The sequence below is a fragment of the Impatiens glandulifera genome, chromosome 1 (genome assembly GCF_907164915.1).
Source record: "Impatiens glandulifera chromosome 1, dImpGla2.1, whole genome shotgun sequence".
In the NCBI taxonomy this organism is placed as follows: Eukaryota; Viridiplantae; Streptophyta; class Magnoliopsida; order Ericales; family Balsaminaceae; genus Impatiens; species Impatiens glandulifera.
Window position 1 is genome coordinate 18,777,618 of NC_061862.1, and position 13,538 is coordinate 18,791,155.

The 13,538-nt window shown below is 26.4% G+C and overlaps 1 protein-coding gene across 1 annotated transcript; it reads left to right on the forward strand.

Annotated features, from left to right (window-relative positions):
* Positions 1-11,202: 11,202 nt before the first annotated feature.
* Positions 11,203-12,534, forward strand: LOC124921727. The gene is made up of 2 exons (XM_047462419.1): positions 11,203-11,318; positions 11,413-12,534. Exon 2 carries the CDS (start codon positions 11,416-11,418, stop codon positions 12,124-12,126), a length of 711 nt encoding a protein of 236 aa, XP_047318375.1. The 5' UTR covers positions 11,203-11,318; positions 11,413-11,415; the 3' UTR covers positions 12,127-12,534.
* The last annotated feature ends 1,004 nt before the right edge of the window (positions 12,535-13,538 follow it).

Here is a 13,538-nt window from a genome sequence, read left to right on the forward strand (position 1 = left end):
CAGTAAAAATTATGATCATTTAATTTATTAAAAAAATGTAAAAGACTTTCTTGCTAATAGGATTGTAAGACTTAAATGTTTTATTGTATGATATTTGTGAGCATTGAATTATATTTGTAAAGATTATGTGGTATTAAATAATAAAAAAGAATTAGGAAAACTCCGAAATGTTAGTTAGACTTGTCTTATTGTGTAATATTTTTTAGCTTAACATTCATTGGTATCTTTGATTTTTGTATTATTTTTAAAGTACATTTATTTTATATCATTTATATGATTTGGACTTTGGAGTATGTACATTGAGTTTTGTAATGTTTTGCATTTTTCAAATTACTTATTTTTGTTCTTATCATATATCAATGTTTTTATATTGTGTTTATATATATACATATAAATACATTAATTAATTAATTTTTATTTATTTATTTATTTTTAGCAGAAATAGAATAGTAACGCTTTGATATCTTAGGAATCATTCTTGTCATTTGAGTTAACTTAGTGAATTCAAAATTAAAAAATAAATAAAATAAAAAAGAATTAAGGTAGTTTCTTATATTAAAAAAAATTGTTAATGACTTATATTTGTACAACAAAATGTTGATACATTTTTATGAAAATAATTTTTTTTTAAATATAATATTTAGAATTAGATTATATATTATAATGAAACACTTTATTTAATTAAATATATATTTATAAATTTATTGATATTTTGATTGTTTTTTTCTAATCTCAAATTTAACTTAAATATTTTTCAAAATAAAGATTATTAGAAGATAACTAAACACCCCTCTACAAATTGGAGATTTTCTCTAATTAAATTAATATTTTAAATTTGCTAACTAATCAGAGCCGGCCCCAAGGTTTGGGTTGCCTTAGCCTCGGTAGAAAAAGTTCGATATATTTTTTGTTGCCTTAAGTCATAGTCTTTAAAATCGATAAAAAAAATTTGTTTTTGGTGAGACTTGAACTTATAACCGCATTGAAACTTTAAATGTATAACTTGAACCACCAAGCTACTACCATCTATGTTTAAAATTTCAATAAATATATCTAAATATTTTGATATTTTTAACAAATAGGTTGCCCTGAGGAGTGGGCTGCCCTAGCCCGAGAGCTTGCCGGGCTTACCCCAGGGCCGACCCTATAACTAATTCTCGGAAAATTCTATAACTAATTCTCGGAAAATTAGCTACGGATAGTTATGTCTTTAGTGAATAAAATAAATTATACCTATAAAGTTAAAAACAAGTTGTTTCCTAACTTGAAGTATTTTGATTAAAGTGATAATCATGTTATTCAAATATTATAGTAACTTAAATCAGTTTATACCACTACACAAGTATCTTATTTACATTGAAATTTGGTACTATTATAGTCGATTTGACAAATAATATTAATAATAGAATAGTCGGTGAAAAACAAATATAAATATACTTAAAAAAGTTGAAATCTGAAGTTGTATTCTTCCAATTTTAATTAAAGTAAGAATTGTATTACTGTAATATTGTAGTAACTTAAAATAAATAGATTTATTCTTATTTATTTTAATTGATTTAATTAATTAATTTGTAACAAATAATATTATAATGGGTGACTTAGTCACGATTAATGGACTCAATTTTGTGTTAATTATGAATCAATGGACTCAATTTTGTGTTAATTATGAATCAATGGAAAATTTAAATACTTATTAAAACAAAAATTACCGCTGACCATATGTTTGAACAAGATATATATTAGTATGGTTAAGAAAATAACAATATTTGAGTAGCCGTTAGACACCATTAAGAACTCAAATATTAATTAAGCTCAACTTATTAAACCTATACAATATTTAAGCATAAATATTTTAGGTGATCCCCTCTTCTTGTCTAACAGTAATAATAGGTGAATACTAATCATAACTTCCTGAGTTCGAATTTGTCAAGTAATTCTTGTGTAGGCAATTTTCGATTTGAATTATTTAAAAAAAATAGTCTAATCAAATATTAATTTTTTTTATTTATCTAATTATTTTTATTATTTTTATTTTATTTATTTTTATCAAAAAATCACATCTTATTAAAGTCATAGTGAATCATTATTTTGTAAATAGCTCTAATTATATATATAAAAAAACAAATTCTAACCAACCCTACTTAGCCTTAACATAGTCCTGTAAATTTATATATAAAATGTCATTATGAGATTAGAGATACCCAATCCTGTAATATTGGTTTGTTTAATTATGGTTATTTGAGTGAAAGAGAGATTATGACGTGTAATAACTTAGATGATAATTATTTTTTAAATATTATTTTATAGGATTATTTGAGTATTATCTTTCGATTGTTTATTTTCTTTATATCTATCTAAATAATATTCTAAAATAAATATTTTTTTAAAATTACTAATAAAGAACCTTACATTTTAAAATAATAGTAGTTATATTAGTTATCTAGTTTCTTAGTGTGTTAGAAATCTTGTCTTGAAAAATAACAGAAAAATATATATACATACGATGTTACAAATAAAAAAAATAAGATATACGAAGAACAATATCACCGTATTTGATGGTTGATTCGAGGCATGTGTTAAACACATTTCCCTTAAAACAGTTCCACCGTCTCCCCGTGTGCTAGAGCTTGTCACAGATGGCTGTCTCCCAGGGTACAACGAATCTAGTAGTGATTCAGCACCGAAATCACTACACAACGAGCTTGATAAAGTACCTGAACTATCACCGGGTTTCAACGGAAAATATCGAGCGAAGAACTCGAAGAACACTCACAAAACAAGAAGAAGGCTTTTGGAATTCTAGAGTGAGAAAGATGAAGGATGAAGTATATGTAAAATGAAATAATGAATGGGTATATATTGCTGAGAATTAATCCTGTAAATAAAACCATCCAAACGTTTATTAGCAATAAATATTGCTCATTCATTTGTTAATTAATCCATAACTAATTAACATCAGCCTATACGTTGATTTGCAGAAATGCAATGTTAGACATTCAATGCTAATGCTAGCTAATTGAAGAGTCCATACGTTAGCCAATAGGCCAATTAAAGCTAAATGTTTATCCTAACATTATGCTTTAATTTTCTAATTAGGCATTAAATATTAATTAAACAATTAATATTTAATTATAATTTGGATTAAACTCACCGTTAATTCACGTTTGAATTTGTGTGAATTTTATTTGATTTTATTTATTTACAATCTTATTTCCATTCATTAATGGAATTAGCTTAATTCCAACAATCCCCCACATTAATGGAAATTGAAAGATTAACCCGGTGAAAGGTTCAACAGTTGAATTCTACATAGGATAGGTAGGTGTAACCCTTTGAACCTTCCCTTGTGAAAGCATATAACTTTACTAGCTGATTAGTAGACTCGATGTCCTTGAACTATTCTGCCTTTTGTGTAAATGATTACACACTTTCACATAGAATTCTCCCTAATACATGTCAAGCTCTCATGGTTGTGTCCATTTTGGCCATGGAACACGCGCCTGGTTCTGTGAGAGGGTCTAGAATTGAGCCGTGCAATTCTTTCGAAGCGGCCCCACTTCTCCCTCACATAGGTGATCTCTTTGCTCACAAAGAATCATTAAAAGCGATATGCTTATCCTCGTCAAAATATATATTGTTTCGTTATAGGATTAATCCTCAACAATAACTTTCCAAGTCAGTACAATTAGGTTGTCCCATTGAACCTAGTTCTTGGGATCTCCAGTCTGCATAGGTTGGGTTTTCCTTCATACCAACTTATAGTAGGCTAACGTCTCAAAAGACTTCAAACTATCTCTCTATTCAATAATCTGATTTGTGGATCCACAATGTTATCTTTGACTTACATAGTCAAATTTGATAACTCCATTAGAGAGTATAGTATAATGACATATTGTCTAAGACATGTATGTCTAGACTTGTCACTGACTCTAAGCTTGTCCAATTTCTAATTACTATCATAATAATTAGAAATTTATGTTGGTACATTCTTAGTTAACATTGGAACATCTTCTAATAAGAAGCATAGTCATTCGTACATGCTTATTATTTAATTTTTTATGAAAATATTGTTTACTTGGCTAACTAGTAGACAGAATGTCTTTGAACTATTCTGCCTTCGTGTAAACGATTATATATTTTACATAAAAATATTTTATTTTTCGACATAAGTCAAAAATATAGATTATAACGTTTAATCTATCCATCATAAATTTCTTAGAAGATTTCCATACGTAGATTGCAATTCTAAGTGTAAACATATTCACTTTAAGACGTAAAGTCTTTCATTTAATAATATCAATATATCATTTGATAACAACATGATATTTCGTTTAGTGCAATTCATATCCTTTATGGATTTAATCATTTTTATCGTAATTTCCAACGATAAAAATATCATACAAAAGACACGTAATGAAATAATTTTCATTGTCTTCATGATATATATAATTGTCACATCCACTTTTTAATAAAAGTATGATCAAATTTTCATATCATTATTATAAAATTTGTTATAAGTCATATCAAGACTTTATAAACTTTCTTTTTCATTTATTTCATAAAATATTTTTGAAGACATTGGTTCTTCAAAGTTCTATGAAAATAATGTCAAAATATGACACGTCTCTTGATTTCAACATCCTCAAATCTAAAATATCGATTTGAACACCAACTCAGCAAATATAAACAAGACATTTTCTTGTTATTTTCTTTCTTTTTGTAAAGTTGCGCAACTTTATCTTTTATAGAGAACATATTTCTCTAACAATAAATTATTTTAACATTTATCATAATATACACAATCATTTTTGTGTTATAATCAATAAAAATATTTGCCCCCACATTCGTGTTGGTATCCTTTTTAAATCACACACATTTGTATAATTTAAATCAATGATTCTCTAATCAAGAAATTGTCACACAATTCTTTTACAAAATTCTTTTGTTATACTTATATGAATAAGATAACTATATCATAAATAATTAATTGAATAAAATATAATTTCTATACAAGAGATTAGAATGTTTATTCATATATAAATCATTCTTCACAAAATCTCCACATAAGAAATTTAATCAATTAAAATATTTATTTCAACACTTAATTTCTATAAAAGAAATTAGAATATTTAATCAAATAAATATTCACCATATCACATGATTTCTACAAAAGAAATCATAATGTTTCAAGCATCTTTGGCCAAAGCCGCTTAAACATTTATTTTTGGTTGCACGTTTGCATACCGCAATATCGGCACACTTGCCACATTATTCTCAAATCAAACAAGACTTTCCTTGTAATTGTTTGATTTCAAGATTATCAAATTAAGTAAGTCTTAATAATGCAATTGAACAATGTATATCAAATATATTATATTAAACCAAAATTAATATATCCATATATATATGATATTATATATTATTGTTTCTTTCATTTTAGTCACCACAATGACAAAACAACTATAATATATATAGTCAATAACATAGAAACGTAATCAGATAAATAATATGTCATAATATATTATTAAATAAATATATATACAACTTCATTTATCATTAAAAATACATGATAAATAATTAAAATATTAATTATTACACTTAATTAGAATGTTGATCATTTATCTCCAACATATAGAGTCATTTTAAAATTCTGATTTCTACCAAGAAATTATTGGCTACTCATTCATCTCATAATTTCTACACAAAAATTTGAATGATTTCAACATCAATGACTAAATTCATTTTAACTAGTCTGATTTCTATCAAGAAATTATTGATTATCCATTCATCTCATAATTTCTACAAGAAATTGGAATGGTTTCAACATTAATACCTTTAACAAGTCTTGATTTTTACAAAGAAATCATTGACTATCCCATTCATCTCATAATTTCTACACAAGAAATTTGAATGGTTTCAATATCAATGACGAGTAAAGTCATTTTAGCTAGTCCGATTTCTATAAAGAAATCATTGACTACTCCCATTCAACTCATAATTTCTACACAAGAAATTGGAATGGTTTTTAACATCAATGACCACTGTCATTTTAACAAATCTGATTTCTACAAAAGAAATCATCTCATCAGGTGGATTCGAACACATGACCTCATTTCCTCCAAGCATCATTGCGTCTAAACTTTGAACCACTGCGCCAATGCACCCTTTCAATGTTATATTACTGTTTACGACCTTTTGTCTTCTTTTTAGAGAAACTTAATTTTCTCTTCTTTTTGACTTAAACTCTGTCAAACAATGAATATATAAACATTTAAAACCATAACTTATTACCATAATAAAATGTAATATATAAAACAATGTATAAATAAAGATATCATCTCTCTTTATTTATTAAATCATCCTACCATATTCTTATTAATTATATTGTTTAATTAAAAAGAATGTATATATTATAATTAATTATTTTAAAACTGAAACCACATGTTTCAATTATAATTAATTTTAACACCATAAGTTTTATAAAAATTGAAAGCTAACATATTAGTTACTTTCTTATTTTCATTCATTATTATTAATAATTTTAATAACCAAACAAATCTTTAAATAAGACTAGAACAAATTAAATTATTGTGTTCTAATTTATTTTCTATATAACATTTGTATAATGAATATACAAATTAATGTTTCTTGAGAAAATTTTCATATCAAAATATATTAGCTTATAGAACTAAGCTTTAACAGCATAAGAACGTATGTGTTAATAATCAAACATATTTATATGCAATAAAGACTTATCTTTATTTGTTGATTCCTTAAGATGAATCTTTTTTTTATTTTTTCGAAATGAACATCATCTCTTCCGCAACACCGCGACTCGTATTTCTGAAACATCAAAGACAAAAAATATATTCGGTGGTGCAAGCTCTTAAATAGCTTAGCACAAAGAAACTGTTTTAAGATTGTTAGAAATCTTGTCTTGAAAAATAACAGAAAAATATATATACATACGATGTTACAAATAAAAAAAATAAGATATACGAAGAACAATATCACCGTATTTGATGGTTGATTCGAGGCATGTGTTAAACACATTTCCCTTAAAACAGTTCCACCGTCTCCCCGTGTGCTAGAGCTTGTCACAGATGGCTGTCTCCCAGGGTACAACGAATCTAGTAGTGATTCAGCACCGAAATCACTACACAACGAGCTTGATAAAGTACCTGAACTATCACCGGGTTTCAACGGAAAATATCGAGCGAAGAACTCGAAGAACACTCACAAAACAAGAAGAAGGCTTTTGGAATTCTAGAGTGAGAAAGATGAAGGATGAAGTATATGTAAAATGAAATAATGAATGGGTATATATTGCTGAGAATTAATCCTGTAAATAAAACCATCCAAACGTTTATTAGCAATAAATATTGCTCATTCATTTGTTAATTAATCCATAACTAATTAACATCAGCCTATACGTTGATTTGCAGAAATGCAATGTTAGACATTCAATGCTAATGCTAGCTAATTGAAGAGTCCATACGTTAGCCAATAGGCCAATTAAAGCTAAATGTTTATCCTAACATTATGCTTTAATTTTCTAATTAGGCATTAAATATTAATTAAACAATTAATATTTAATTATAATTTGGATTAAACTCACCGTTAATTCACGTTTGAATTTGTGTGAATTTTATTTGATTTTATTTATTTACAATCTTATTTCCATTCATTAATGGAATTAGCTTAATTCCAACACTTAGCCTTAACATAGTCCTGTAAATTTATATATAAAATGTCATTATGAGATTAGAGATACCCAATCCTGTAATATTGGTTTGTTTAATTATGGTTATTTGAGTGAAAGAGAGATTATGACGTGTAATAACTTAGATGATAATTATTTTTTAAATATTATTTTATAGGATTATTTGAGTATTATCTTTCGATTGTTTATTTTCTTTATATCTATCTAAATAATATTCTAAAATAAATATTTTTTTAAAATTACTAATAAAGAACCTTACATTTTAAAATAATAGTAGTTATATTAGTTATCTAGTTTCTTAGTGTGTTAATTTTTTTAATCACACTCGATTTTCAAAAAAAATTTCTTCACATACATTTCAATTTTTTTATATATTTTTTTAAGTCTACTCTAGCTCTAGTTTCTAAATATAGTGTATAAATAATCATCATTATTTTTAACCAATCAATATTTATTTAAATAAGCCTCACTAAATTATCCTTTTATTTAATTATCAATTAAACTTTGTACAAAATTGGTAATTATATTAATTGAAGTCATACCTGAAGTTTTCATTATTGTCGAATGGTACCTGTCACACCGACTTGTACAAAACGATTGCAGACTATTATTATTATTATTATTTAATATTTTGTACTAGATTACTCATTAAATATTATTTCAATATTTTTATCAAATTAATTCTTATTTGTTAATTTTATTTAAAATTAAAAAGCAAACATATTTGTTAAAAAAAAGTTTGATTAATTTGTGTTAGATTGATATAAAATTTATTTTTAAAATCACTTTAGTTATTTATTTTCACTTTAAAATGTTTGATCTAATTTAATTATATTAAATAAAAACAATACCACTCTTATTTTGTACTTTGACAATTTTAAAATAAGTGATATTGAAAATAATTGAAATACAATTTTTTACATAATTTCAATAATTTTGGGTATTTTTTCTTTGTCTTAATATATTACTCCGTTTTAAGTATTTTATCAAAAAAATAAAAAAAATTCATTTTTTAAAACTTGTACCAAAAAGATGAAATAATCAACCTTTGTTTCAATAACGAACCAGGACTAAGATGTTTCCTAGTATTCAATTTATTTATTTTTTGAAAAACGACATAATATCATCTTAATAAAAAAAATCTTAAAAGTGAGAAGAATTCAAAATGAGTTAATATTAAAACTAAATAAATCCTAGTTTTGATTAAACAAAATGAGTAAAAAGACAAAAATCATATAAACCTACAATATTAAAAGTATGATTCAAATGAAAATTTTGATCTTTAACTAAACACCATTGTCATCAAAACTTTGTAATTCTAATTTATAAACAAACATCAAACAATTTTAATAATTTTATATTAAAGACTTTAGTTAATCTTGTAACGTGAAAACATAATGGGTTATAGATTTTATTATAAAAACAAGCATATAATAATCATTCTCTTTGCCTCCAAACAATAAAAAAACATGCATTTTCTATTATATATTTGTATTAAATATTTTATACGAAATTATTTAATTACAAGTCTAGTAAAAAATGACATTTGAAAAAACAATGTTATCAAAATAAGTGTTACTAGTAAAAAAATTATAAACTTTTACATATTTTACACTAAAATCAATTTTTACATACTAAATTCAATTACAATTAATTTTACTTTTTATTTAATAACTTTTAAAATTAATTAAAACAAACACATAAAATCCATTAAATTACAAAAAGGAGTACAATGATAAGAGATGCCCTCTGCTGCTGAAAGATCTGACAGGAATTATAACAACTTTGAAAAAAATTAACACTGAAATTGTCAGGTCACTTTCAATGGTATGATTTATTTAAATTAAGTGATAAAATAGGGACTCCAATATTTCTTTTTTGTTTATTTAGTCAAACAATCAAAGTATTATTTCTTTATATAGGCTTCTGAAGAGACAATCCATACAAATCAAACACAAAGTGTAAGAATTCAACAAAAGCATGAATTACAAAATAAAAGTTACCAAGCTCAATATATGCAAGCCAACTTCCAATGAGAAACAACCATTTTCAAATGACTAAACAAAATGCATGCATTAATCCAAAACAAAGATTATGGGATAATCAAATAATTCAAATACACTATTTTTATGGGCAGGACAATGGATATTTGACTAACAACCTCAGTTGATGAAGTTATATTAAGGAATAGACTATTTTCCATTCATTGAACAAATACATATTTGAGTGAAGGGAATACATATATATGATCTTTTGACAACATTCATAAGTGATACAAATACTTTGTACCCAAATGCTTGATAAGCTATAAAAAAAATCAATAAATAAAATGAAATGAAGTAATGTTTGATAAAAAAAAAAAAAATAAGATACATGATAAATAAATGAATTGATCCAAGTAAAACAAGTCACGCCAACACAAATCACATCATCAAAAGAGGAGAATGGTGACCATGAGTTCTTTTGACGTGGGTTTATTAAAATTCTTTTAGGATTTTATTCAATTTTAAAAAAAAATCTCTATTACGTTACTGTCATTATAATCATCGTATCACTGATTTCATTAATTAAAATTTTAAAATAATCTTATTTTATCTTTATAAAATATAAAATATAAATACAAAATAATATTATAATAATTTACTAAATTAAAAACAAAAATAACTTATTTTTTCATCCAACTAATTTTTTTTTTTAGCCTAACCCACCAAATTTGTTTTTCAAATTTAACTAATTTGGAATAATTAGCCCACCACTTGTAACAACTATACATAGGTAATAAATTACTCTATAATAGAAGTGAGTGATGTAGGCTAGTTTTTTACTCTATTTTAAGAAGTTACTTATAAGGGTTTATTTATTTATTTGTTATAAATTGTCCATATCATGTAACAACATATAGTTGTTTAACCAAGTAAAATTAATGTATAAGATTCTCTAGAAGTTAATGAGATTTCTAAGTGAATTTATTGTTTTTACTCATCAAATCTCATATAATTCTAAGATTATATGTTAGATATACTAAAAGACTTTCTATCATAACTTTCATGTTTTAAAGTTTAAATATCATTAAAAAAAAATCACACTAACTTATTATTATTATTATTATTAGTTTTAACTAAGGAGAAAAGTTTTGACCCCGGTTCAACTCAAAATGCTTTGAAATAGAATCGAATCTATAACATTTTAATCTCTTAAGTCGTCTCTTCACTCTGAACTAACTTTACGAGTGGGTTACACTAGTTTGTTATCCGATATAAAAGAAAAAATAAACAAAATTTATATTTTAAAAAAGTTATTAAAAGAAAAGGAGGCCGGTCAAAGTCCTCATGTTTTTGCACATAGTCTAATCTGAACGGTTTGACATAATGCATAGTGATTAATAAAAGTTTTCATTAATTAATTACTTTTGGCCATTTAATATCTTAATAATTTAATATTATCATCTCTCCCATTCCTTCTATTAAAACTCGAATCCGTTCTGAGTTTTTAAAAGGCATTGTTTTCTCTCTCCCACACTCATTCAGTATTTCTCTCTTCGTTGCCGTCACGATTGTTCATCTCCTTTCAAAACGGCAGCATTTCTTCACGCAAGGTTTGATGATTGATTGATTGTTTGGAATTTGGATTTTGGATTTCATTTCGTTTGATTTTGTCTATATAAATTGTAATTTCATCTGAAATTTCAGTAAATGGCGGTGGATCTATGGCCAGATAATAACTGTAGCTTAGGGATAAGCCCTAGGATCTCGTTTTCACACGATCTATCTCAATGCGATGGTATACCTGTTGAACAGAGTGTTTTCCGTTCGAGTTCATCTAACAACGAATTCGATTTCTGCTGTACTCATTACGGTTACGAAGAACAAGAATCGTCTTCAGCCGACGAACTTTTCTCCGGCGGTAAGATTCTCCCGACGGAAATCAAGAAGAAATCCTCGCCGCTGCCTCGCCGTCCACCGCAGGAGAAACCGACGCCTTCTAATTCACAATCCGATGTTGATGTTGCCAAAACTAATATTGGAACTGGATCTGATGAGAAACAAACATCAAAGTCATTTTGGCGATTCAAGCGTAGCAGTAGTCTGAATTGCGCGGGAAGCGGTTATGCTAGGTCATTGTGTCCTCTTCCTCTTCTTTCGAGAAGTAATTCTACTGGTTCATCAGCAGCCAGTAGCGTGAAGCGTTCTTCACAAGGTACGCATGTGAAGAGTTATGTACCGTCGCCATTGAAACCGTCGACTACAAATCAAAAGCCTCCGTTGAAGAAGAACTACAATAACAATAACATGATGAATACTAGTGGAGTGCGTATGAATCCTGCTTTGAATGTTCATTCTGGAAATCTGTTCGGTTTGGGATCGATTTTTTCAGGTGGAAAGGATAGAAATAAGAAGAAATGATCATCATTTTGTTAAATCTTTGATTGATTGATCTAGATCTATGTTACTGATGATGAATGATGATGATGATCTTGTGAAAGTTAACACACAAAATTGTAGCTAGTTGATTGATCTTGAGTTTGCTTGATGATTGGAATTGGATTCAGAAATGATTATTATTATTATTATTATTATTAAGATTCTTGCATTTAATGTGTGTTGACTGTTGACAAATAATCCTGCATATGAAGGAGATATTGATGATTGAAGAGTCACATGCAGTGATCAGTTCTAGAAAGGTGGCCAGGAGATGGACAGGTAAACTTTGCTTTCATACTTGTCCTATTAAGTGTAGTAGGATCATAGAATAATTGGTTCTATTTATATTTGTAATATTGCAACATTTATATCTATTTAATTTTATATAAGGTTTTCATATATTATTATCGTTTACTTAAATAAACGAGCTATTCCGACATGCATTACGAAATGTTATGAAAATAATGTCACAAATTCAACGTAGCCAATTCGGAGTTGTTGATGTTTATACTGATCGATCATAGCAGAAAAGTTCTGATTCATTCCGATTAAGCTTCCTTCCTTTTAATCTGGAAGTTTTTCTCAGATACAAGGAAATGGTTCAAATCCAGAGCCAAAGATCGTAGTTCTCGAACAAGCAACCGAAAAGATTCTGGAGCATCCTCAGGATAACCGGTCACTGTGCATGATAAAGAAATAAAAAAAAGTAATGTCTAAAAAAAATTATAATAAATTTTAAGAAAATGATCATATTTGAGAAAATGACCGCAATTAGAATTTTTTATGGACTTTTTTCCAACATAAACAAGATTATTTTTCGAAACATGATCATTTTTTCGAACATTGTCATTTTTCCGAACAAGACCAATTTTCCAAACATGAACATTTTTTAATTTTATTTTTGTTAGTATGATTTTTTTTTATTTTTTTTATTGTATAAGTGACAAATACGTCATATTCGTGTTTTCGTTCTCAACTTTGTTGTCCCTATATATAAAATCGAACTCCCTATCCTTGATATCTTATTAATTATTCTAGCTAAGGTAGCTTTTGTAACATATTAATTAATATAATGAAGGCATTTTTAGAGATATATCAACTTATTTTTTGTTTTTGTTTTAAATAAGTTGTTGAAATTCTTATTACTATGTATTTTTTTAGTTAGTTTTATTTGATTAATAATAAATTGATTAAAATTAGTTTATAAAAACATGTTTGAATATGAATTACTAGATGAATATCAACTATTGCATCGCAATGTATTTTTGAGAGAAATTGCTAGTTTTGTGTTCAAGTGACATTTCGGGGAGAGTCACTTAGCTACGGGTCTTTCTTATAGTATAATTGTCGCAGTATGTCATATTTATTTATTTCTTTTCAAAACGATATAATCC